The following is a 25,973-nucleotide window of genomic DNA, read 5'->3' as shown; positions in this document are numbered from 1 at the left end:
AGCCTCTGTGTGTGTGTGACATCGCATGTCCGCGTTGCAGTGGTGGGCACCCACAATCCTGAGGGTGCGATGGCGCCCCTGCCATAGATGCTATGTTTCATAAATTGCAATGCAGAACCATGGCATTCTCCTTCCCCCTGCCAATTCCCTCTGTTGTACAGTGGTGCCTTGCAAGACGAAAAGAATCCGTTCCGTGATTCTCTTCGTCTAGCGGTTTTTTTGTCTTGCGAAGCAAGCCCACTGACAGCTTAGCGGATTAGCGTTACAGCGGTCTAGCGGCTTCTAGCGATCAGCTGTTAAGCGGCTTATCAGCAGATCAGCTGTTAAGCGGCTTAGCGGCTTAGGAAAAGGGGGAAAAAGCGGGGGGGAACCGCGGGGACTCGCAAGATTTTTTTGTCTTGCGAAGCAACCCCATAGGGAAATTCGTTTTGCGAAGCGGCTCCAAAACGGAAAACCCTTTCGTCTAGCGGGTTTTCCGTCTTGCGAGGCGTTCGTTTTGCGGGGCACCACTGTATTCCCTAGTCTTGCTCCCCAAAAGATTGGTAGATAAAACAATTAGTAAAAAATAGTGCAAGATAGCCCTTTAACAACTGTGCATCTCCTTTTAAATCACATCAGGTCTTTAAAGGATTAGTAAATGAGAAATTGCAGTGACTATAATAACAGGGGATAGTCTGCTGCAGGTAACTTGCGGTAAAGGAACAGAGCTAGCGAGAAAGTGGAATGTTATTTGCCCTAAGGGAGTTGCAAATTGCATGGGTGGTGTAAAGTAATGAATAAAAACAATTGCAAGAGAGCATCTCTTGTTCCATAAGATTATTAGTTTGTACTCCCTACCAACTTCTTTTGGCACAAGCTATCTTCCGAGGAAATCTTAAACTTCAGCAAGCTTGATTTAAATAGAAATTAATAACTATTTATTTTGCAAGTGGTGTAACATCTAATGCTTCCAGATGTTTGAGTTTCAGTTAATACTTGTCCAAGCACGACACCCTGAAGACTAACAGAACCACCCAAACACTCATCAAATACTGAATCAATACGGGATGTTAGGTTGTGTTTTAAAACATACAATTGTTGCTGACTTTGTGTGTTAATCTCTGTTTTGATATGGTTTGTTGTTTTATAGGATTATTCTGCTGTAGTTGATGTATGATTTTTGGGAATTGTGGTTTTGAATGAGTTTTTAATTGATTCATAGAATCACAGAATTGTAGAGTTGGAAGGGATCCTGAGGGTCATTTAGTCCAACCCCCTGCAATGCAGGGATCTCAACTAAGCATCCAGTACAGATGGCCTGCTTAGAAACCTCCATGAAAAGAGACTCCGCCACCTTCTGAGCGAGTCCATTTCACTGTCAGAAAGCTCTTACCATCAGACAGTTCTTCCTGGTGTTTAGTCAGAATCTCCTTTCTTGTAACTTGTATCCAGTGCTTTTTTCCTAAAAATATGTTTAGGGGTGCTCTCATTTTCCTACTCATATTGAAATACTGCCCCTCAATGAGGCCAAACTAAGATTCACAAAATGTTTAGGGGTATGTGTACCCCTGCGTCCCCCCAGAAGAAAAGCACTGCTTGTATCCATTGGTTTGAGTCCATCTTCCTTGTGACATTCCTTGACATACTTGAAGATGGCTATCATATCTCCTCTCAGTCTCCTATTTTCCAGGCTAAACATACCCAGCTCCCTCAATTGTTCCTCATAAGGCTTGGTTTCCAGATCTTTTATCATCTTGGGCGCCCTCCTCTGTACACATTCCAGCTTGTTGATATCCTTAACTTGTGGTGCCCAGAACTGGACACAGTACTCAAAATGCAGAATAGAGCGGTGCAATCTGGATGCTATGTTGCTGTTGATGCAACCTAGAATAGCATTAGCTTTTTTTTTTGCTGCTGCATCACACTGTGTAGTCAGGTTAAGCCTGTGGTCTACTAAGATCCCTAGATCCTTTTCACATACTGCCCAGAGAGCTTTAGTTACTGCTAAATGCCATAATTAAAAAATGATGGGTGTTAGTATGTGTGCATTAATAAAGCACATGTCCAACAAACTGATTTACCTTACGGTTAGCTTTGTTATTCCGTGGCAGTTGGGAGTGTCAATTTATTTATTTATTTATAATTTTGTAGCAATTTATCATGAATGTATGTACAAACTAACCACATAACCATGCAAACAATAACAGAACTATATCAGGAGTGTATCTAGTGTTAAAAAGCAAAATTGAAAACAGTGATGCAGTTACATATAACCAAGATTATAAAATGAGTCTATGTAGCCCATCTAAACAAGGAATGAGTCATGGGATGAATGAGTCAGAGGACCCTGAGAAAAGGCCTTCCACCTCCTCTATTCACTCTTACCTTGGATCCTGAACGTCTTGGTACTCGGACTTTTTGGCTCCCAAAAACCGCAAACCCAGAAGTGAGTGTTCTGCTTTTCGAATGTTCTTTGGCATCCAAATGTCCAACGGGGCTTCCGTGGCTTCTGATTGGCTGCAGGAGCTTCCTGCAGCCAATTAGAAGCTGCGCTTTGGTTTCTGAACATTTTGGAAGTCGAACAGACTTCCGGAATGGATTCCGTTCGACTTCCAAGGTACAACTGTATCTTCCAGTGTATTGGCCTATATTTATGTGCTAACAGATACACTATATTTATGAGCTAACAGAATGTTCATTGTCTGCACTATCAGAACTTGACTTTGGAGTATTTTCCCATCTTGTATAAACATAAATTGACAAGGACTTACCTGTGAACAACTAAGACCTATAAGTTTTTCCTTATTAAGGGTAGCAACTTTAGTGACAGCAGGCTGCCCACGTAAAGACTTCCATAAAAAGTAATTGGTAAGTTTATAATTAGAGATAACCGTTTCACCTCTCATTTGTTACCCAGTTATAATCACAATAATACTACATTTCACCTTCTGGTTCTTATATTTACCTTACATATATGCAATGTTTGATCTTGGACTTTGTTGATTCTCCACAAGGACTAAATGGTTAAGATGCCCATTTCCAAGTAGATTACTCAGGAGCAATCACCCAGAACAAAAATCTTGAGGATGTGATCAGGAAAATCAGAGCCTCGTATTTCTGAAATAAATATTTCTAATAATTGCTGAAACATCTTATGCCAGAGTCACTTGCATTGTTAATGCAGGTGTATTATCCATCTTCCCATTCTATATATAAATGGCAAAAAATCACAGGTGTAGTATTTTTTCCAATGGAGGGAGTCTAAAGGAAAAGCAGAATCAGCCAAAATGCGATTTACGTACAGTCATTAGTAATACTCATGCGGAAAAATGGACTCCTAAGGTTTGTATAAAATAGAATAGGCACAAGGGGTGACATTAGAGACCTCTCTTTAATTAAGTTAGATTTCCTTGAATATTGATTCACATCGGCATGTTTTGAATGTTGACATTTTACCATTAGCCATATTGAGCATCATTTCATGGAAAGGCATAATGGATATGCAAGGATTTAATTTAGTTCACATATCAAAGTGAACCGAACTTAGCCACACACCCCAACTCATGTGTGGAAGATAGTGCGAGAGACTACAGAACTTCTCTGAATTTTGTGCTATGATTCTTGCTTCAGTAATGCAGCAAAAATAATTAAAAACATTAAAACTTAAAGATAAGTTTAAAAAGACAGAAAAAGTCTATTAAAATATATATTTTATACTGTAATAATTGTTCAATCAAAGGAGTTGTCTGCTGGCGGCATTGTGTTCCATGTCTTAACTTTAAGGTCTTTGCTCGCATTCAGACATCACTCTAAACCAGGGGTCAGCAAACTTTTTCAGCAGGGGGCCGGTCCGCTGTCACTCAGTGGGGGGCCAGACTATTTTTTTTTTGGGGGGGAGAACGAATTCCTATGCCTCACAAATAACCCAGAGATGCATTTTAAATAAAAGGGCACATTCTACCCATGTAAAAACACGCTGATTCCCGGACCGTCCGCTGGCCGGATTTAGAAGGCGAAGGGGCCTGATCCAGCCCCCCCAGGCCTTAGTTTGCATACCCATGCTCTAAACAATGGCTTAGTGAGACATGAATGTGCCTAGCCGTTTCCTCTCCTCATGGACAAGGAGATGGCTTCAGACATGTGCTCCCTCCCCATGTACATAGCTCTGATAGTTTAGTTCTTTTCACAAGCATTTGAATTAGAATATACCAAATCAGACCATTGGTCCATCTAACTCAGTATTGTCTACAATATTGACTATTGAAGGCTCTCCAGGGTTTCAGCCATTACTCTTTCCCAGCCTTACCTGGCTATAGCAAAGATCGAACCCAGTACCTCCTGCATGCAGAACAGATATCACTGAGCCTACAGCCTTGTCCATGATCTTACCAAGACTTTTGCTCAGTGACTTTTCTGTAGAGGGGAGGTAAAGTGTCACATGAACATAAATGCTTCAGTAGTACCCATAGAAGAAGAAGAAGAAGAAGAAGAAGAAGAAGAAGAAGAAGAAGAAGAAGAAGAAGTAGTAGTAGTAGTAGTAGTAGTAGTAGTTTGGATTTGATATCCCGCTTTATCACTACCCTAAGGAGTCTCAAAGCGGCTAACATTCTCCTTTCCCTTCCTCCCCCACAACAAACACTCTTGTGAGGTGAGTGGAGCTGAGAGACTTCAGAGAAGTGTGACTGGCCCAAGGTCACCCAGCAGCTGCATGTGGAGGAGCGGGGAATCAAACCCAGTTCACCAGATTACGAGTCCACCGCTCTTAACCACTACACCACTCTGGCACTCTCTCAGAAGTTAAAAATCCTTTGTCAGGATAACTTTTATCAAAATGCATCAGGACCTGAAGCTTTTTCTTAACTTTTTTTTTTTTGAAGGTCACTCTTTTGAGTTATTTTGATGCTATTCCCCGCCCCCTTTTTGTATTTCAGTGTAATGCATAATACTCTTTATCACACCACCACCAGAAGATGCCCCTAGGAATATCTGACGCAGGCATAAATATCTCACCAGGGCTGGGCGTTCCTGGAGGCATCCATTTCTTGGCATGCATGGAAGCTCTCTAAGTCATCAGGAGCTTCCACATGAAAAGCAGCACTGTACATTGAATTCCCTCCCACAGGCTGGGATCAGTGCCGGATTTACATATAAGCTAAACAAGCTATAGCTTAGGGCCCCACTCTCTTGCCCCCCCCCCAAAAAAGTTTAAAAGGGAAAAAAACCTGCATGTACATTTCCAAAATATAAGATAAAAAACAAATAAAAATCCCCCTACATGCAGCAACAGTGTTTTGTGTTGTGTAGGCTCCTATGATGTACATAATGGGCCTCCAATCATTTTAAGTTAGAGCTTAATAATTATTTCACTATTAATATACTTGCTCTGGTCCATGGGGTCACGAAGAGTCGGACACGACTAAACGACTAAACAACAATTAATATACTTCTTCTTAATTGTATTTCAGTTCAAAAATTACTTTGATAAAATACATACAGTATTCTCTTATGTGTAAATGGCTTTAGATACCTATTAGGTCCATAAATTACCATGTACCATATATTCAACACAAAAAACAGCGACAATTTGTTGTTGACAAAGGACAGCTGGACATATAAAGGGCCCCATTACCTTCAGTATCTTAAGGCCTCATCAAACCTTAATCCGGCCCTGGCTGGGATGCAAGCAATGGGGGGGGGGGGGACTCTAGCCTTCACATATTAAGATAATATTTTTTTGTTTTGTTTTAGACCAAATTTTTTAGTTGCAGTATAAATCAAGTGTATGGTATATTTCCTCTTCCTCCGCCCGACTGTTGTTTTTCAAGACTTTATTGCCTGCTAAAAATACTCCTATTATCATTCTTGTATAATTCAAACTAGGTACATGATATGCTAGCGGGACAGAACGCCCGCTAGCAAGATGCAAAGACGCTCTCCCTTTCTCCTCCTCCTCCTCCAAAGGTCGCAAGTCACAGCTGCCCTCTTGGCGATTTACGTAGCAGCTAACGCAAATTCGCCACGGCTCTGGCAAAGCTATATAAGGGGGAACAATTTCTCCAGTGTTTAGGCCACAAAAAGGCTTTTCATCATTTCCATATGCGAATTGTTCCAACTAGGCCTCTCTTTTTAAAAACAACTAAAGAAGTAAAAACAATTCCGTGTAGACTGTTACACTCCGCCCCGGAGGGAAGCAGGAGAAGGCTCATTGAAATCCATCATTTTCAGACCCCTTCCCCCCCCTTTGGAAACCAAGTGACAAAAAGCATATTTAGAGCTGATCCATCATGTGGCTCCTGCAGTAGTAGCAGTAACGCTGGTTTTGCAACTTAACTAAACTGGTTGAACTACCACCATTGTGGATAGCGTTGGCTGAAAGGCTGCGCTAGTTCCTTCATCGTGGGAAAAGGAGAGGTGGTGGGAAACTCTACTGCTCAGCCTAGAGGGCATCATTTGTGATTACGTGGATGCTGCCTTTAGACTTCCATCTAATGTTATCACAAATATCCAAATGATGTGTTGTAAGCACTCCCAGTTACATAAGCAATGAGGCTCCCACTTACCTCTCTCGCCCTGACCTAACCACTGTGATCCACGCGACGGTCACCTCCAGACTGGATTATTGTAACTCGCTCTACATGGGGCTGCCCTTGAGACTGACCCAGAAACTCCAGCGGGTGCCGAATGCTGCAGCGAGACTCCTTACGGGGTCTTCGCTGTGAGATCATATTCACCCGGTGCTATACCAGCTGCACTGGCTCCCAGTGGAGTACAGGATCAGGTTTAAGGTGCTGGTTTTAACCTTTAAAGCCCTAGAGCCAGGGCTTTTTCGGCTGTGGCTCCGACCTGGTGGAACACTCTGTCACAAGAGACTAGGGCCCTGCGGGACTTGACATCTTTCCGCAGGGCCTGCAAGACAGAGCTGTTCCGCAGGGCCTGCAAGACAGAGCTGTTCAGCCTGACTCCCTCCCTTGGCAATCTTCGCAGAGCTCTGGCCCAATGGTGGCCAGTGGCTTGAATTTAATTAATTTTATAATGAATGATTTTAGAGTGTTGTTTGTGCTGTACTTTTGTACTGTTTTGTTGTTGTTAGCCGCCCTGAGCCCGGCTTCGGCTGGGGAGGGCGGGATATAAATAAAAAATTATTATTATTATTAATTATTATTGTAGGGGAATCTGTAGCCCTCCAGAAGCTCTGGGATCACAACTCCCATCATTCCTCATCACTGTGCTGGGCATGATGGGAGTTCGGACTCCAATAATGTCGGTGGAGGGGGCACAATTTTCTCACCACTTCTTTAAAGATTAGATTGCCACAGTAGCCCCAGGCTGCCCCCCCCGCCTTTCCTCCCCCCGCCCAGCTCTGAAGGGTGTGGTGTCCCCAAACTGCACTTTGAGGTTAGAAAGAGATTTCCAACTATCAAAGTATTTTGTTACAGCCCTCTCTGTTCATTTACAGTAATCAAGGAGGCAATAGCATAATTCCTCTAAAAAATAATAAAAATAAAAAATGGGCCAGGCACTGGACTGCTAGTTGATGGTGTTCAGTGATCCAGTCTGATTAGATATCTGCTCATTTCTTATGAACCACAGCCCTTATTTTCGCCTTAAAAGAATTTTTGGAGCATGCAGAGCAAAAGTTTCTGATAGCCCAGTGGAAAGTTCAGTAGCCTTTGCTATGTATGCCCAATGAAAATGGCCAGCTGTGTTTCAATAACAGGGCAAACACCCAGTGCTTTTAATGATGATGATGATGATGATGTTTAGGGGTACTCTCATTTTCCTACTCATATCGAAATACTGCCCCTCAATGAGGCCAAACTTAGATTCACAAAATGTTTAGGGGTATGCATACCCCTGGGTGGGGACGCGGGTGGCGCTCTGGGTTAAACCACAGAGCCTAAGACTTGCCGATCAGAAGGTTGGCGGTTCGAATCCCCACAACGGGGTGAGCTCCCATTGCTCAGTCCCTGCTCCTGCCAACCTGGCAGTTCAAAAGCATGTCAAAGTGCAAGTAGATAAATAGGTACTGCTCCGGAGGGAAGGTAAACAGTGTTTCCGCGTGCTGCTCTATTTCGCCAGAAGCAGCTTAGTCATGCTGGCCACATGACCTGGAAGCTATACGCTGGCTCCCTCGGCCAATAAAGCGAGATGAGTGCCACAACCCCAGAGTCGGTCACGACTGGACCTAATGGTCAGGGGTCCCTTTACCTTTATACCCCTGGGTACCTCCAGAAAAAAACACTGAGTGCACCCATGGTTAGACTTCTCAACCTTGTTTTAACTTAAAGCTTCAGGGAACTTTGATTCTGGACCAAATCTGTGGCACTGGGGAGAAAGGCATTTTCTAACCCTTTCCTGATTGAAATTGCCTTCTGGAAAAGCTGTCATTAGTTCCAGCAGGGGGTAAATGAGAATCATGATGGCAGTACCTGACTTGTTTTGCCTAACTGCGACTCACCACAGTTTCAGAGAAGCAGTTTCAATTTGTACCCACTTCCCTGTTTGCAGTGTCCATACATAGTTGCATATGTTTGAGTAAACATGAGCAGGCTTGCTGTAACTGATTTATTGTGGTGTGGACTTTCATATTTTTGTCGGCTGTGTGCAGTGTGCTGAGGTTGGGTTTGTGTGTGCGTGTATTGATACAGATATATAGATACTCGGTTGGAAATGCAGTGGAAGATAAAACAAACGACACATTTCTTAAAAACTAAATATAACAGCAATCCAAATATGTATTCTAACAGCTGTAGTAATAAATGCATGATGTAACCGTTTGCTGAAAACATCAAAGTATGAATGAAAGAGAATGGCTGTAAAACCTAATGGATGCTAATTGCTTTGAAGAGAACAGTACCACTCTCAGTGAGTCAATATAATCTCTGCAGCAGAATGTGAAAAGTTCTAATTTTGAGTCGGCCTCTGAGGCTTTAAGGCCCTTGTACTCCAAGACAAATCTATACATTCTTTCCTGGTGATATTTCCATTATTGGTCATTTCTGATTTGCGCAGAGCTAAATTGGCAATATAGAATATAAACAGTGACATATAAAATGATGTTAAACTTCTGGCTAAAAAAGCTTTTTTAGTGTATCTTGTTGTTCTGTTCAGGTAGCCTTTGAAGAAATGGACAATCACTTTTGGAAAAAGGCTTCCTTCCTCCCTAGCATTGACATTAGGCTTTTCTGAACTGTACGTTAAAAACTATGGGGAGGAAGCTTGCTTTAAACAAGGCCTTTGAAGCAGAGATTGTATGATGTATCCCTTCAGATGGAACGAGCGACCACATTGGTTTATGAAACAGCACCATTGTTTGAGAATTTCCTTTGCATTAAAGAAAAGATAACCTTGTTATTTTAAGGACTTGCATAAATTAAAAGACAGGGTGGTCTTTACTAAAGCTCATTTAATTCTGATGCATTCAGTTGTTTTAGCAAGGAGTGTTCAAGAGTATGTCATACTTTGAATATACCTGTCCTTGTGGTTTAAACCTAGATATTGTAAATATTATAGTATCACATTTTTTATATAAGTCATCGAGAGAGCAATACTGAGTCTATACTGTTTGTGCTGGGTGAATTTTCTATTTGCAATAACCAATTAAAGGAGACAGTACTTGAGAGGATGTTGCCTGGCCAGGCAGATTCAGAAGTTTGTTTTAGTCATTCAGGCTTTATTCAGGTTTGCATACATTCATTCAGCTTCTTCCCATTTTATTTTAACATTGCATTTTAATATTTGTTAAAAGAGGAACACTTTCCTTTTAAAAAGCGGCAGGCTGTGATCTGCCAGGGAAATACAGCATTTTAAGCTTATTTATGTTGTAGTTTATTTGGGTCTAAGTTAACTTCTGTTGATGCTACCCTGTGTTACTTTCACCCTGTTAGTCAAATCCCTTGTAAGAAGGCTGTTTTACAACCAGATTCTTCTCTGTCCTCCTCCAGCCATGACAACACTTCCTCCCCACACCAGCAAATTTAGTGTTACAGACACTAGAATACACAAAGATAATTTGGGCTTGGCAACAGGATTATACTGTACAGATTTCTGTTTGATTATAAGGAAGTCATTTATTTTATATATGGTTCTTTGAAATTTGGCAGCCCCACCTACTGAGGAAGGTTGGCTACTTCCTTGGCCTAGACAAGAGAAATGAAAGAATCGACTTCTCCCACTTTGCCAAGACCCTCCACCTGTGGGTACCCAGATGTTGTTGGACTACAACTCCCATCATCCCTGAGCTCTGGCCTTGCTAGCTAGGGGTGGTGGGAGTTGTAGTTCAACAACATCTGGGGACCCACAGGTTGAGAAAGGCTGCTCCAGAGTATGGATTAGGGATTCAAATAATTATTAATGTTTGCAAGAATACTCAAGATTCATTAACCAACAATCAAGGGTATAGCTTAATATAGCATTTCCACAAAATGTAGTGAGATCCGCAGCCATGTCGCAATAATTGGGTTACCATAAAGTAAACTGGGTTCTTAAAGCACTGCTTGCAGGAATCGTGAGAACAAAACCCCAGTGTCGTGTGAAAACTGTGCTGGTATCTATTTGGTCTTGCTGCACTGAAGCACAGGTGAATGCAGTAAAATGCTGACACGTGTTTTTCAGATGCTATCTCTCACCCACGTTGCTAAAGTCAATTGATTTTTAAGAAGTCCTGAGTAGTGTATGCCTAGGTGCTTCACACCTGGTGTGTCACTGTATGGTCTGGATGACATCTTTGGGTCTCTTTCTTTATAGTGTGTGTGTGTGTGTGAGAGAGAGAGAGAGAGAGAGAGAGAGAGAGGTGAGAGATGATGGATGATAGAGATAGATCTCTCTCTCATACACACCATAAAGAATATGGTGATACACACACGCACGCACACACACACACACATACACACACGTGGTACCTCGGGTTACAGACGCTTCAGGTTACAGATGCTTCAGCTTACAGACTCTGCTAACCCAGAAATAGTACCTCGGGTTAAGAACTTTGCTTCAGGATGAGAACAGAAATCGTGCAGTGGCAGGCCCCATTAGCTAAAATGGTACCTCAGGTTGGGAACAGTTTCAGGTTAAGAACAGACCTCGAATTAAGTTCTTAACCCAAGGTACCACTGTGTGTGTGTGTGTGTATGTGTGTGTGTCTCACCGTAAAGAGACCCAAAGATATCAGTCATCCAGACCATATGGTGCTATATATTGTGCAGTAGCTCAGGAGAACAAAACAAGCAGCTGAAATAGCATCCTGTCTTCAGCCGGATGCCTTCTCACTTCTACAAGTTCCTTCACTTTCTCTCCCCAAGCCAACATCTCCCTCCACTGGTAAAACGAAGTGCGCTCTCTCTCTCTCTCTCTCTCTCTCTCTGTCTCACATTATTCAGGTAGGTGCTGGATTAAACAGGTCTGCTAATGCAGAGACACCAGGGCACCATTTCAGCACTGAGCTGTGTTTGGATTGGAGTTGCCATGGCCTTTATCAAGAGCCACCCCTAGTGACACATCCAGTGCCAGGACTTGCTTTGACTTGGACTCTTCTCCAAGGGCTTTGCAGAGCACCTTAAACAGGAAGGGGGGGAAGATGGAAGCTCTTAGAATCCCGATGTTCATTCCTTGCTCCTTTCAAAGCCGCTATCTGTAAGTGACACTTCATTTGAGGGGTGCAAAGAGCTCTCTGTTTTAACATGGTGATAAGTGTGTGTGTTTATGTATGTGTATATATACAATATATATATATACACACACACACACACACACACATACACATAAAAAAGAGCATTATGAGAGATTAAACCTACTGTGCTGCTTCAGCTTCTTGCTATCTAAAAGGCACAGCAGCTGTGTCTGCCTGAGCAAGATAATGATAATAACTTAAAATGCGGAGAACAGATAAGTGATATATCTTTCTCGTGGGTTTCTTGTTGTTAAAGTAATATGAATTTACATCCCAGCAAAACACTGAATTTGAAACACATTGTGGACTTTCTGATGTCAAATGCATCTCCTTTAGGAGTTGTGTGAATATACGGTATATTTTCTGGATGAGGAAGACTACAGAATAATATGGTTTTATTTTTAATTTGGGGTATTTTTAGCTGCGAAATCTTTTTTCTTAAAAATACACAATTGCAGTTGGCATTGCTTTGTTGCACTTAACATATCTATTATCACTGGTGTAACAGACAAAAAGTAAAGCAGTGGCACATTTCATTATGAGGTTTGGAAGCAGAGGAGTGCCAGACTCTTAGGGTCTGATCTTCGGGGTTCTCTGTCCAGTGCTGCTCTTGAACCACGTTTTTTGGTTCAAGAAATAAACTTCTGAGTGGTAGCTCAATGTATGGGGCTGTAAAAACAGTGGGGGAAACAGCAAAGTTGGTGGTGGATTGCTTACCAGTCAGTAGGAAAGTAATCTCCTACAGGTCTGGCTCGTAGGAAATTTTCAGTGGTTGCTTGTTGTGTAGCTCTTGGTGAAACATATCCCACCAGCAGTGGCGTAGCATGGGTTGTCAGCACCCGGGGCAAGGCAAGTAATTTGCGCCCCCTAACCCGTGGATTTGCGCCCCCTAACCCTAACTCCCAGATGTTGCGGCCCCCCCTGCACCCCCCACGCTACGCCACTGCCCACCAGTCCCGAAAAGAGAATGAAGCATTGAAGCAAATCAACCTGCAGCATTTTATTGAATTGCGACTCGGGCGAAAAACAAACCAAACCCACACCTCCAGAGTTTAATAATTATTTAGTGAACATTCTTGGGTCATGAGGAAGGCTCTCATTAGAGTAGCAAAAGCTTTATTGCTTAGCAGCTTGTGAAGGTGTGTTTTAAAGGCAGGAAGGAGGGGAAATGGAAAAATACTAAATGCTTGCAATTGTTTAGCAGATGGTAGATTTTTTTTAAAAAAAGCTTTAAACTTGATCATCATGGGAGCATTCACAGGGCATTGTGAGTGTGTCTGTGCATGCACACATAAACACACTGGTTGGTTACACAAACTGGATTCGTGACCAACGGTTCAACTGATACATTGGCACCCTGTTTGCAAAATTTAACAATTCCAAAGTTCAGATGCTCTTTCACTTAATGCAAGATTAAATGTGCTGCCTTCAGCTGTACTTGAGGGTCGATTTCCAAAAATTCTGCTGGAAACATACATTTGTGCCATGTGTAGGTGGCAGTATTGAATCAGTAGCTCGTGTGCTTCTAGCTTGCGCTCCTTATAAATATTCGAGTGAGGTTATTACCACTCTACACACATATAAAAAAAAAGCTGTGAAAATGCTTTTTTTATAAAAGGTTTTGAAAAAATACATTGAATTTGGCATAGCGCACTATCGCCATCTAGTGTCACATTTGTATGATTGCACATACATATTTGCAGCTGTATAGGTACAGGTCGCTCAACCATTGCTCCTATGTCCTTTCTTCTAGCAGATCGAGATAATCAGGTGGCAGCAAAAACTGCAAAAAGGGGGGGGATTAGCATAAGTTTTATTATTTGATTGATGTAAACCTCTGGAATGTATTTTGTATAGTTAAGTTTTTACCCCCATCTTCAGTACATTTTTATTTTATTGCTATGGCTAGTGGCTGATGCAAATAAAGATTCTTCTGATTCTGATAATGGTTCAAAGTTGGCTTGTCTTGAAACTGGAGAGAGTTTGTCTCAGGTCAATATTCTAGGACTGGATGACACACCAAGGTGATGTGTTAGAGCAGAACCCTCAAGAGCAGATTTAGGGGGTGGAGAGGTGAGGAAAAGAGCATTGTTGCGCAAGCAGATCTCATTCTGTGCATGCAACAACTTAGAATCATAGAATTGTAGAATTGAAATGGTCCACTAGTCCAGCCCCTGCAAAGCAAGATCACAGCTAAATGGCAGGTGACCATTCAACTCTTTAGTGAATGAGAGTTTGCCACCTTCTGAGGTATTCTATTCCACTGTTGAACAGCTCTTACTGTCAGAAAGGTCTTCCTAATGTTTAGTTTCCCAGTACGTTTCCAAGCACAATTCAAAGTGTTGGTGTTGACCTTTAAAGCCCTAAATGGCCTCAGTCCAGTATACCTGAAGGAGTGTCTCCACCCCCATCGTTCTGCCCGGACACTGAGGTCCAGCACTGAGGGCCTTCTGGCGGTTCCCTCACTGCGAGTTACAGGGAACAAGGCAGAGGGCCTTCTTGGTAGTGGCACCCGCCCTGTGGAACACCCTCTTACCAGATGTCAAAGAGAAGAACAACTACCAGACTTTTAGAAGACATCTGAAGGCAGCCCTGTTTAGGGAAGCTTTTAATGTTTAATAGATTATTGTATTTTAATATTCTGTTGGAAGCCGCCCAGAGTGGCTGGGGAAATTACTACTACTACTAATACTATTATTATTATGTAATAATAATTCATGTAATTTGAATCCATTGGCTACAGTCCTACCCTCTGGTGGAGGAGGAGACAAGCTTGCACTGTCTTCCATGTGACAACCCTTTAGATATTTGAAGATGGCTAACATATCACTTCAGTCTGTTCTTCTCCATGCTAATAATACCCAACTCCCTCAACCGTTCTTCATAAGGCTTGGTTGGTTTCTAGACCCTTGATCATCTTGGTTGCCCTCCTCTGTACACGTTCTAGCTTTTCAATATCCTTCTTAAACTGTGGTGTTCAGAACTGAACACAGTAGTCCAGGTGTGGTCTGACCAAGACAGAAAACAGTGAAATAATCCTAGAATAACATTGGTTTTTAGTTTTTAATTTTTGCTGCGGCATCACACTGTTGATTCATACTAAGCTTGTTGAATTCTGTTCAAAGTTCTTTCAGTGTGAAACTATTCTCTCCAATTGGCATCTATTAAAACTAGCATATAAAATGTACAAGCCCACATGAATGCTCTTCTATCACACTTCATGACATGAAACAAAATTCAGCAAAAATTTCCTGCTGCTTGAGATGACCTCTTGTTTGTCATAAGCAGCCTAGCATGAGCTCATTTTCATGTTTTGGGGAAACAGATGGATTGTAACAGGCTAAACATGCTAAACATAATAAAAAGTATGACTACTAACTAGGGATGGATCAGTCTTAAGTTCATCTCTTTCTGTATCAGTTTGTGATTTGTTAATTTCTGTATCAGTGGGTGATTTATTTATTTTTTAAAAAGTGAAAATTCACCAGCAGTTTAGTACAGATTTCTCTGAATACACACACACACACACACACACACACACTTTTGCATATACCTTTTCTTAATATGCACATTTTTTGCAAGCAATTTCTTTGAACATTTGTGTCATTTTCACTATTATGTGCATTTTTATGCAGAGTTTTCACATATGGGTACATATTTTTGTTTTGTTTTTTATAAAAAAATTTATTAATTTTTCAAACACATAATAAAAAACAAACACATCACAAAACAAAAACATACACAACATTAAACATATATCGACTTCCCCTTACCTCCCTTTCGCTGCATCCTTATTCCAAAATTCTTTAGCAACCCTTTAGTCAATTTATCTAATTCCTTTTCATTAAATTTCCTTAAATTTGTTAGTTACAGCTGTAATTCTCTACTTCTTACCCCTTGACATCTTAACATTCCTCAATTTTACAACAATTTTTAAGATATATTTTGAATTTCTTCCAATCCTCTTCCACCGTCTCCTTCCCCTGGTCGCGGATTCTGCCAGTCATCTCTGCCAATCCCATAAAGTCTGTCACCTTTGTCTGCCATTCTTCCAGAGTAGGTAGTTCTTGCATCTTCCAATACTTTGCCAGAAGGATTCTTGCTGCTGTAGTTGCATACATAAAGAAAGTCCTATCCTTTTTTGGCACCATTTGGCCAACCATGCCCAGGAGAAAAGCCTCAGGTTTCTTAGGAAAAGTCCATTTAAGGACTTTCTTAATTTCATTATAGATCATTTCCCAAAAGGCTTTAATCCTTGGGCAGGTCCACCAAAGGTGATAAAAGGTACCTTCAGCCTCATTACATTTCCAACATTTGTTGTTGGGCAAGTGGTAAATTTTTGCAAGCTTGACTGGGGTCATGTACCACCTGTAAATCATTTTCATTATGTTTTCTTTTAAGGCATTACATGCCATGAACTTAACACCAGTGGTCCATAACTGTTCCCAGTCAGCAAACATAATGTCATGACCGGATATCCTGTGCCCATTTAATCATAGCTGATTTCACCGTTTCATCCTGTGTATTCCATTTCAACAGCAAGTTATACATCCTAGACAAATTTTTAGTATTGGGTTCTAACAGTTCTGTTTCTAACTTTGACCTCTCCTTCTGAAATCCTATTTTCATATTTTTGTACACATTTTCGAATTGGAGAGCTGCGCAACAAAAGCTGGAAGACTGTGAATATAGAAGGGATAGCTGTGTTTCATTTCACATAGTGTTTGGGTAGGTGAGGTTCACATTTAAATCCTGAACAAAACAAAGTCCTCCTTCACCCCTAGTACCAACCATTCGAATGAAATGATGAAGGATTCAGACCTGTACATGAAGGGCACATTGTTTTGATCTATCCTTTTCAAAAGATATACCCTGTCCATCACTTGCACATCACAAATCTTTTTTTTTTTTTTAACTAAGAGAAGCCGCAATGCATCCTGATTCCTGGCCCTTAATCTCTAAAATGAAAGTCTTGTTATACATGCCAGTCCTGCATGCTATATACTCAGGTCTGGGTCATTTTTGCTTTAAAGTCTAGCTGAGTGGAAATAACAGTTGGATTTCCTTGCTGCTGTCTCATTCTGGGGCACCTATTGCAATTCTGCAAAAACTTTATCCCGGCATGGAAGTTGAGGCTTGTGATTTTTTATCCTAACTGTTGAGGCTTTCCAGAGCATCTGGGTTATTCTATCAGGTGTTTTGATCCTATATTCTGTGGGATACTTGCCGCACAGCAGCTATTATCAACAATGCATGTATTTATCATTCCGTGTATAAAAACAATTTTTGCCAGGTTTATTGTTCTATCCGTGGCAGCAAATGACAAAGTTGAATGCAAAGTTGTTGTTTTCTAAATGGCTCTAGTTTAGATCATGCCAGCTAACAGGACAGTTGAATCCAGTTTCAGTACAGCCTGCAATCAATTGTTAAGTTTAGGGATGAAGCACAAAATGTTACAATAGATATAAGAAGAAAAACACTGGCGTGTGTTGTTGTGTATTGTCGACTACAAATGTATTGACTCTTCTAAACTGCTTCCATTATTATGTTTTACAGGGTATTCTATGGGTATTCCAACAGTAGACACCAATAATACTATTTACAGTTAGTGCACAATTTACAAATCAGGGTTTGTTACATTTCTGGTTAAAGGGGGCAGGAACGAATAGTAGATAATGATTCTGAAGTATTTACTTACCAGTGAGAGGACTTGCTCCTTACAACCATTTAAAAGTTCGTTTCTGCCTCTACGAACAATGAAACAATGCAAGGTTAATAAAGGGTTATGATTTCATGTAGAAACAAGTTAGCGATCCATTTATTACGAATGATTCCAGGCTGAACATATTGGAAGCCACTTCATACAGAGTCAGACCATTGGGCCATATAGCTCGGTGCTGTATTGCCTATAGTGATTAAGGTGGCCATATTTCAGAAAGTGAAAATACAGTGGTACCTCAGGTTAAGAACTTAATTCGTTCTGGAGGTCCGTTCTTAACCTGAAACTGTTCTTAACCTGAGGTACCACTTTAGCTAATGGGGCCTCCCGCTGCCGCCACCCCGCGATTTCTGTTCTCAACCTGAAGCAAAGTTCTTAACCCGAGGTACTATTTCTGGGTTAGCTGAGTCTGTAACCTGAAGCGTCTAACCTGAAGCGACTGTAACCCGAGGTACCACTGTACAGACAGAAAAGTTGTTGAGCTTTTTAAGTAAAGTGGTCGTCCCCCCAAAATGAGTTTTAGAGCCCCCCCAAATCACAAAAATCTCCACAGACAAAATTTCCTGGCATTAAAGGGGTTCCTGCCCAGATGCAGTTCTTGATGGCTTATGGCAACCCTAATAGTGGCACTGGCTCTCTGGGCGATACTCCGTAATATACCTTAGAGATACAGGACTGTCCCTTGCATGGAAAGTAGGATTGATGCACTGGTGCGGGGGGGGGGGCTGCCTCCCAGAGATGCTCTCCAACACCTCCCTTTCTAGAGTGAGCCAAGGTGCAGGGAAGTTGAGGAACAGGACCACACTGCCACAGCTGCTGTTACTGCCAAAAAGTGGGATGGGGGGGGCGGAAAGAGAGAGGAGGCTGCAACTGTTGCTAAAAGCGTAGCAAAGAGAGAGAGAGAAGCAAACCAAACGGGGAAAGGAGGGGACGTCGCTGCAACCATCGTGAAGAAGAGGAGGGGTGGCAGAGTTGAAGGCAACCAAAGTTCTACACTGTGTGATTAGATCTGGGACCTTCTCTTGCGCCTGCCCGCCCCATGGCCCTGTGAAGTTACCAGGGGTTGTGTCAGGGGCATTCAAAGCATATGGTCTACCCCTGAATTGTGGCTCTTCTAATCTCAGTGCAGTTATTGGGAAGTGACACAGTTGTGAACTGTGCAACATGGTTCACCCTTTGAGGGACGTATCCATGGAGGTGGGCATCTGATAATGTTTTTGGAAAGCAACGTCAGTGGAGATTTGCCCTAGATTCTTCCTTCCTTCCTTCCTTCCTTCCTTCCTTCCTTCCTTCCTTCCTTCCTTCCTTCCTTCCTTCCTTCCTTCCAAATTACTCGTTAGAAAACACATTAGAAAACAGTTTGGAAAGAGCAATTCTGAACACATTCAAGGAGGGGAGATTTAAGCAGTCTCTCCCAAATCTACCTTCCTCTGCTCAGGCTTGCAGAATGCTTAAGCTCCTCTTGTTTAAGAAGGAAAGTGGAGAAGAGAATTATAAAGCTCCCATCTTATCATTGGGTAGTTTGATCCCTGTGTCTTTATATGGATTCCTTCACTCACAAAATAAATTGTTTATACGATGCAGAAGCTTTAATCAACCCTAAACAAATTCAAATTGGTTGGATTAAACCTCATTCAACTATGCCATAGTTTTTCACTGGGACATAGTATGAACTCCTAATTTTACCTGGATTGCACCCTCTCTCTCTGTGTGGACTGTATGTAACTGCAGCCCCTTTCCATCCCAACAAATATGAATCAGCTAGCAGATGCATTAAAAGTTTTTTTTACTTCACTTACCACTGGACTTCTTAGACAGCTGCCTTTAATCAAAAGATTATTTAGGCCGTGTTATGCTGTTCCCAGACACTTAAAACATTTGACTGGTGTCTCATCTTGGCTGAATAATGCTGCTTCATTAATTTTAGCGAGAGGGGTGCATTGCTCAACTCTTGAAAGCTCTGTTATTACTATTTCAACTTGCCCTGCACCATCAGTTCACCATTTTGTCCTCCTCTTACCTTTATTAAAACAGCAGTGACTAAACCCTCAGGCGGAATTTACCTTAAGTGGTGTTTGATAAGTTGCTTACCTGAGAAAACCCCCAACAGAATTCAGTTGAAGGCACCATATTGATGTCTACTAGGTAGCTGAGATACGTTCTTTCAGTATGAGGTACAGCAGGAGAGCCATCACGTTATTCGTCCCATTCAAGGCTCTCTCCTCGATCTTTTGCACGTGAAGATGAACAGGGCTTCCAGGATGCAGCTTTCAGAACAGAACTCTTCCCCAGTGCCACTTGTTTGACTACTAATCAGTGGTTCACATTTTCCTGTTGCTTGTTGGAAGCATAAATGGCAAAAGCTTTGGGAACTCGAAGCAGTAGCCTGAAGATTAGCTTTAGATTGGCTGGATATTTGGGGGTGGGGGGTGAGGGTAGCGAGGAACAGAAGGGCGCATTTTAATCCTTTCATCCCTTCACATTCCAAACTAATCTAGTTCTTTCGTACACTAGATGTAACAATAGACATCTCTATAGCGCATCAAGCCAAATAGGTTAAAACACACACCCCTTCAAGCAACACAGAGATAAATCTTCCTTAGTGAAAGCTTTCGGCTTTTGTTCAGAGCTGGGAATGCAATTTAGACCTGTACTTTTTGGGGAGCAGGATGTTTACATTAATGCGTCCTATGACAGACTTGCTTTCGTGTAACCGTGGCTGGAAGGTTTAAGAACTTCAAGAGTTCACAACTGTATGCATTTTAATTTACTCAGACTTTTTTTCTCTTTCTTTCTTTTTGACTAACTTGAAGGCCGCAGTATAACCCCCAGATGGAAGGAAAGTGAGTGGAATATGCAACTGCAGAATAGATACTTTTAGAACAACCTGCCACCCCAATAAATACTGTTTATACTTATATACCTTATATACTGTACTTTTAAAAGATGCACCTAGATCTTTTAGTAGTGCAATGCAGTATTTCCTGAGGTTCATCATTGCTTCTTGTCTTTTGTCCCCACCCCACCCAGTTTAGCCAGTAGCAGGTGCCACATAATACTGTGGTGTTACTAGAATGCTTAATGTCAGAGGGTTTGATTGACATGAGAGTCCCAAGCAAAGGCCAAGCTCTGCCAGTTCCCTAGCAAACCTGTTACTGCTGTGGCTTTCTTTATCCAAATATTGGCAAAAGGTTCGATGTGTAATGCAGATGGCATTTATATATATATATAATTGATCTATTAATTTCAAACTTAAAGGCTCTATTTTTTTTTTCTGGCCAGGAGATTATACAATGCGAGTGTGCAGCTTTTATTAGGACATATGAATACAGTCCCAGTTTATGCGAATCTGTTTTGCTTGCCAAAGGAGGCCTGGCTTGAACCGGGAATGTTTTAGCCCAAAATTAATTTTTGAGGTGGGTGGAGCAGTGCCGGGGGGACTGTTGGCAGTAGCTGGAAAATGGAATGGGAACGGAATGTCTCTCCACTTTGGAGTTTCACACCTAATGAATGCTCTTTATGCCCGCCTGGTAACAGAATACTCCACATTATGTGCATGAATAAAAGCAACATTATGCTTATCTCAAATTCTGCCTGTGCTAAATCTGTTTCTGGCTCTTTCCTTACTACCAAAGATGAGCAGAACATTTTATAATCAACTTAGTCTCTCCACCGTTGCCAGTTTACTCTCCAGGTCTGTGATTTTGATGATGAGAGGCATGTGTGCTCAGGCACATGCACTTATGTGTGTTAAAACAGTTGCATAATACAGCCTTTTGCATGCACGGAAGATCTTGAAAAAAGTGCAACCTCCAGACAAAATACAAGGTCCTAAGAAAGTGTTGCAACCTGATGCCCTGGTTTAGCATATGTCTGTCTGACTATCTAGAGCTTTTTAATTTTTTTAGTCCCGGAGGCTTCAGGCGGCGCTTTGATTTGAAGTACAGTTGGCCTGCCACTTATATGAGGGTTTGGTTCTGGGGCTCTGTGCACAAAAGCAAAATAGTGGGAACCCCCCACCCTCCCCAGAAGGTGAAGGACTGTGTATTGGGCTCTGGAAAGGTTGTGGGACACACCCAGAGCCCTTGCACCTCCTTCCCAGAGCCCTGTAAGCAAGGAAAACCCAATGGGTGTGCAGGTAGAACCCTAAAATTGTAGACTTGGGAGGGATCTAGTCTAGCCCTCTGCAATGAAGGAATATGCAGCTGTCCCATACGGAGATTGAACCTGCAACCTTATAATATGAATAATCATTTTATTATTTATACCCCACCCACCTGTCTGGGTTTCCCCGGCCACTCTGGGCAGCTTACAGCATATATTAAAGGTAAAGGTAAAGGGGCCCCTGACTGTTAGTTCCAGTCGCAAATTACTTTGGGGTTCCGACGCTCATCTCGCTTTAGTGGCCGAGGGAGCCGGCGTACAGCTTCCGGGTCGTGTGGCCAGAGCAAACCAGAGCAGCGCACGGAAACACCGCTCACCTTCCCGCCGGAGCGGTACCTATTTATCTACTTGCACTGTGTGCTTTCGAACTGCTAGGTTGGCAAGAACAGGGACCGAGCAACGGGAGCTCACCCTGTCGCGGGGATTCGAACCGTAGACCTTCTGATCGGCAAGCTCTAGGCTCTGTGGTTTAACCCACAGCGCCACCCACATCCCTAAAGCATATATTAAAACATAGTAAAACATCAAGCATTAAAAACTTCCCGGTAGATGTCTTCTAAAAGTTGGGTGGTTCTTTATCTCCTTGGCATCTGAAGGGAGGGTTTTCCACAGGGAGGGTGCCATGACATTGGCATTATCAGCACCACACTCTAACCAACTGAGTGATGTGAGGAAAATAAATAATTGGAGAGCAGGCAATGGTGGGTTTTCCCCACTCTCCATTTATTTATCTACGCAGAAACACACCTGCCCCACACATTAAGGTTGTGATCATGTATGTAAAGTGAGCATAAGTTGTGGGCCCACCATATTACAGAACACACACTTAACAGGCAGGGTAGCAATAATAAAATCTTATATGTAGAGTTAAAAACCTGAGGCCTCTTGCGCATTGATGCTTGTCGCTAATCACCAGCCTCAATAACTACAGTGCATAACTCAGCGTGTGTAGAGTATTCTGACAAATCCCAAGTCCTGAACTGAAGTGGGGTGCCTTAGAGGGATTCTGCTCTTGTCCAAGGTGAAGCAGGGTTGGTTCACAGGTCCCCAGTTCTGAAATTTGTCAGGATCCATCTTCTCGGAAGATGGAAATTTGTCAGGATCCATCTTCACCTTCAATTTCAATACCATTCTACCGAAGTTATAGATGGTTCTTTTATGTATTTATTCATTAAAATATGTCTAGCAAAATAATTTTGGGCTTTTTTGTGTGGCAGGCTGTCAGGGCTATTATGCCTGTAAATTTCATCCAGTTCTGTGAAAAAGAGGGTGGGGGGAGACTTCCAAGGGAGTCTGTTCCACTGACAGTAGAATGTGAAATCTGGTAGTATTTACCTTGGGTATTCAGTTGGCCCCAACCACCTAAACATCTGTCATAGGTTTGGGAAGTGTTGAAGCTAGTTTCCATATTATTATATTTACCTTACTGTATATATTATATATTTACCTTATGAAAGCTAAATTCATTTAGCTTTCATAAGGTGATATCATGCTGCTTGCCCACTAATGGAAGGAACCTGACAGCAGAATGGGGAGCAGGGCCAATTTTTACCATCGCAGGCCCCTTTTCCCCCTCTCTAAATTTGCTCTGGAGCATTCCCTAAATATGAAACTGGTTCTAATGTTACAGGTTTGGGACTTTTGATGCCTAGAATCTTGAATTTTCCTTTCATACTCTATGTTTAAATGTTTTGGAGGTTGTCCTTGGGCAAGAGATCAATTTATGAATCTTTCAAAGTGCAACATTCAAAATGTTAGATTACTGTTACAGTATTTATTTATTTATTTATTTATTTATTTATTTGTTGTGTCTATCAACTTTGCAAAACTGCCTCAACCTGTCACATTCTTACAGTCTTCTGCTTCTGAAGTTGTTATATAAAATACAGATTTTTAAAAGGGAGTATGGTGGGTTTGAAATTGTTTGAGGGAGATCTGCAACTGCAATAATGGTGAACAGCTAGGCCAGTTTTTCTCAACGTTGGACCCGCAGCTGTTGTACTACAACTCCCATCTTCCCTAGCTAGCAGGACCAGTGGGCAGGGGTGATGGGAGTTGTAGTCCAACACCCAAGGTTGGGAAAGGCTGAGCTAGGTGATGATGCTAGATCTGTCACTCTGTAAACATTAACGTAAAATTAAGCAACATATTTTTCTCCCCATTCCGCCCTGGGCTGGATACAAGAAGATGGTACTTGTTGGGGGATTTGTATAGCATTCTCTGTTCCAATTCTTTCCTTTTGATGAAAATCAGTAGCTGTTTACGCAAAGTATGAACTTTCCCACTAAAAAGTTAGGGATTCCCTGTGATTCATTGTAGGATATGAGAACACTTCGCCCTTAATTGAAAGTATTCCCTTTTCTCTGTGAGTATCACAGTCAGTGACTTCTCTTGAGCAGCTAATTAGTGCGATTATTCCGCAGCTGCATTAGTTTCACCGCAAAGGTTTTTTCTCTTGTTTTATCAAAAGGATCAGTCTCCCTGGGAATGTTTCAACCTGACAGGCCTGAAACAGCAAGATGGTCATCATTCTCCACCCCTACCCCCATCCTTTTGGGCGGCGGGATGTTGGAGGGAAAAAAATAGTTCGGTCTGAAATGTGGGTTTAAACCTTTTTTTGGTCTTAAAATACTCACATTTCAAACTACAGATTATTGACATGAAGAATGAAAACACGCTTATTTAGATATGTTAATAATGTACAGCTCTGGATGTTAATTGGGGAGGATGAGACTTTGCTCTGTTTGTCCATCTTTTATGCCTAGTGGGGCACTCTTAACAATTTCTGTCCCTATTTGGGGTTTTTCTCAAAACATACACAACTTTTTCCTCCTAGGGAAATGAATCCTAATTTGTTTTCAATAGCAAAATCTATAGCGATAGAATCCATGGAGGTCCTTAATATTACCTACCTTTGCTGAGAAATTTGTATGGTTCCCTGGAAGTGATTACAGTGGTACCTTGGGTTAAGTACTTAATTTTTTCCGGAGGTTCGTTCTAAACCTGAAACTGTTCTTAACCTGAGGTACCACTTTAGCTAATGGGGCCTCCTGCTGCCGCAGCGCCGTCGGTGCACGATTTCTGTTCTCATCCTGAAGCAAAGTTCTTAACCCAAGGTACTGTTTCTGGGTTAGCAGAGTCTGTAACCTGAAGCGTCTTTAACCCGAGGTACCACTGTACTGATTAAAAGGGAACCATAGGCTGAACTTCATTTTTTGCAGAGGTGGAAATGCTCACCTAATGTTCACTTCTGAAAACACCCTTATTTAAATTTCTATTTTAATTGCATATATATATTAGGGGTGGGCAGTCTATTGATACTTTATCTCTTATCGGTATGAACTCCAGACCGCAATAAAGGTTTCTCATACACACACACACACACACACACACACACACACACACACACAAATTCAAACCTTGGTTGTTGAACGTAATCCGTTCCGGAAGCCCATTCAGCTTCCAAAATGTTCAACAACCGAGGCATCGCTTCTGATTGGCTGTAGGAGCTTCCTGCACTCAAACGGAAGCCGTGTCAGACTTTTGGCTTCCAAAATACATTTGGAAACCATAACACTTACTTTCGGGTTTGTGGTGTTCAGGAGCTGAAACGTTCCAAAACGGAGGCATTTGGGAACCAAGGTTTGACTGTAGACTTAAACTCACTTTCAGGTTCAGTGAGTGAAAAGTCACCCCACAACTTCTCCCCTTCTCATAAGTGGCAATCAGCTTCTTTGATTACATGCTGTGGAATCAATGTGTGGTACTGGGTTACTTCCATTTTTATATGCTTTGATGCAGTATGCCAGCAGATTAAATTTAGACCAGAATACACTTGTGTGCTTGTTTCCTGGAGGTCTTTTAAGAGATTTAGGCTGAAATATTTACAATAGTCCTAGGATTGTGTTAACTCTGGCTCGCCAGAGCAGTGATGTCACGCTGGCCACGTGACCGGGAAGTGTCTTCGGACAGCGCTGGCCCCTGGCCTCTTGAGTGAGATGGGCGCACAACCCCAGAGTCTGGGAAGACTGGCCCGTACGGGCAGGGGTACCTTTACCTTTACCTAGGATTGTGTTGTTGTTTAAGAAGTATCTAAAGGTCAAAAATATGCTCGTGGTGATTGGCCATGACCCAGAAATACATGCAGAGTCCATGTGCTTTCTCAGACAATAACTCCCTTGCAGAATATTAATAATAAAAAGCAGTTTCCATGTTTGTCATTTTATCAGCTGTGAGGATGCATTTCTGCCTTACTACATGAAATCAATCAAAACAAGGGACCCAGAACGGTAATTTAGGGTGCAGTCCTATACCCAATTTCCTTTGAAATCAAACCTTTTTTTTTTAGTAGTCGACATGTATAGGGATTGCACAGTTTATTTGATTGTTTTGAAATGGTTAGCTCCACCACCAGACTTTTTTGACAAAAAGGAACCTTGCTTGAAA

The 25,973-nt window shown here is 41.9% G+C and overlaps 1 protein-coding gene and 1 long non-coding RNA gene across 7 annotated transcripts in view; one reads left to right on the top strand and one right to left on the bottom strand.

Moving 5' to 3' along the window:
- The window catches only part of MITF (melanocyte inducing transcription factor), a 140,920-nt gene that overhangs the window by 67,739 nt on the left and 47,208 nt on the right, over positions 1 to 25,973 (top strand). For 2 of the 6 annotated variants that reach the window (XM_081902625.1, XM_081902623.1), the window contains exon 1: positions 11,461 to 11,607. The exons of 3 other annotated variants lie outside the window; for them this stretch is intronic. In XM_081902625.1, coding sequence (XP_081758751.1) covers positions 11,552 to 11,607 — 56 coding nt within the window. In that variant the 5' untranslated portion in view covers positions 11,461 to 11,551. Of the gene's footprint in view, positions 1 to 11,460; positions 11,608 to 25,973 lie in introns of those variants that run through there. One more of the 6 variants, XM_081902624.1, reaches the window with a different exon arrangement.
- On the bottom strand, positions 13,339 to 20,200 carry LOC309365446. Its single transcript, XR_014166155.1, has 3 exons — positions 19,455 to 20,200; positions 17,343 to 17,391; positions 13,339 to 13,427 (listed from the first exon to the last, which is right to left on the bottom strand). It is a non-coding gene; the product is annotated as an uncharacterized lncRNA (long non-coding RNA).

The sequence above is a fragment of the Podarcis melisellensis genome (assembly GCF_964234715.1).
Source record: "Podarcis melisellensis genome assembly, chromosome: 2".
NCBI classification, from domain to species: domain Eukaryota; kingdom Metazoa; phylum Chordata; class Lepidosauria; order Squamata; family Lacertidae; genus Podarcis; species Podarcis melisellensis.
Note: the sequence above shows the minus strand (reverse complement) of the source record. Positions and strands in the feature narration are given on the sequence as shown.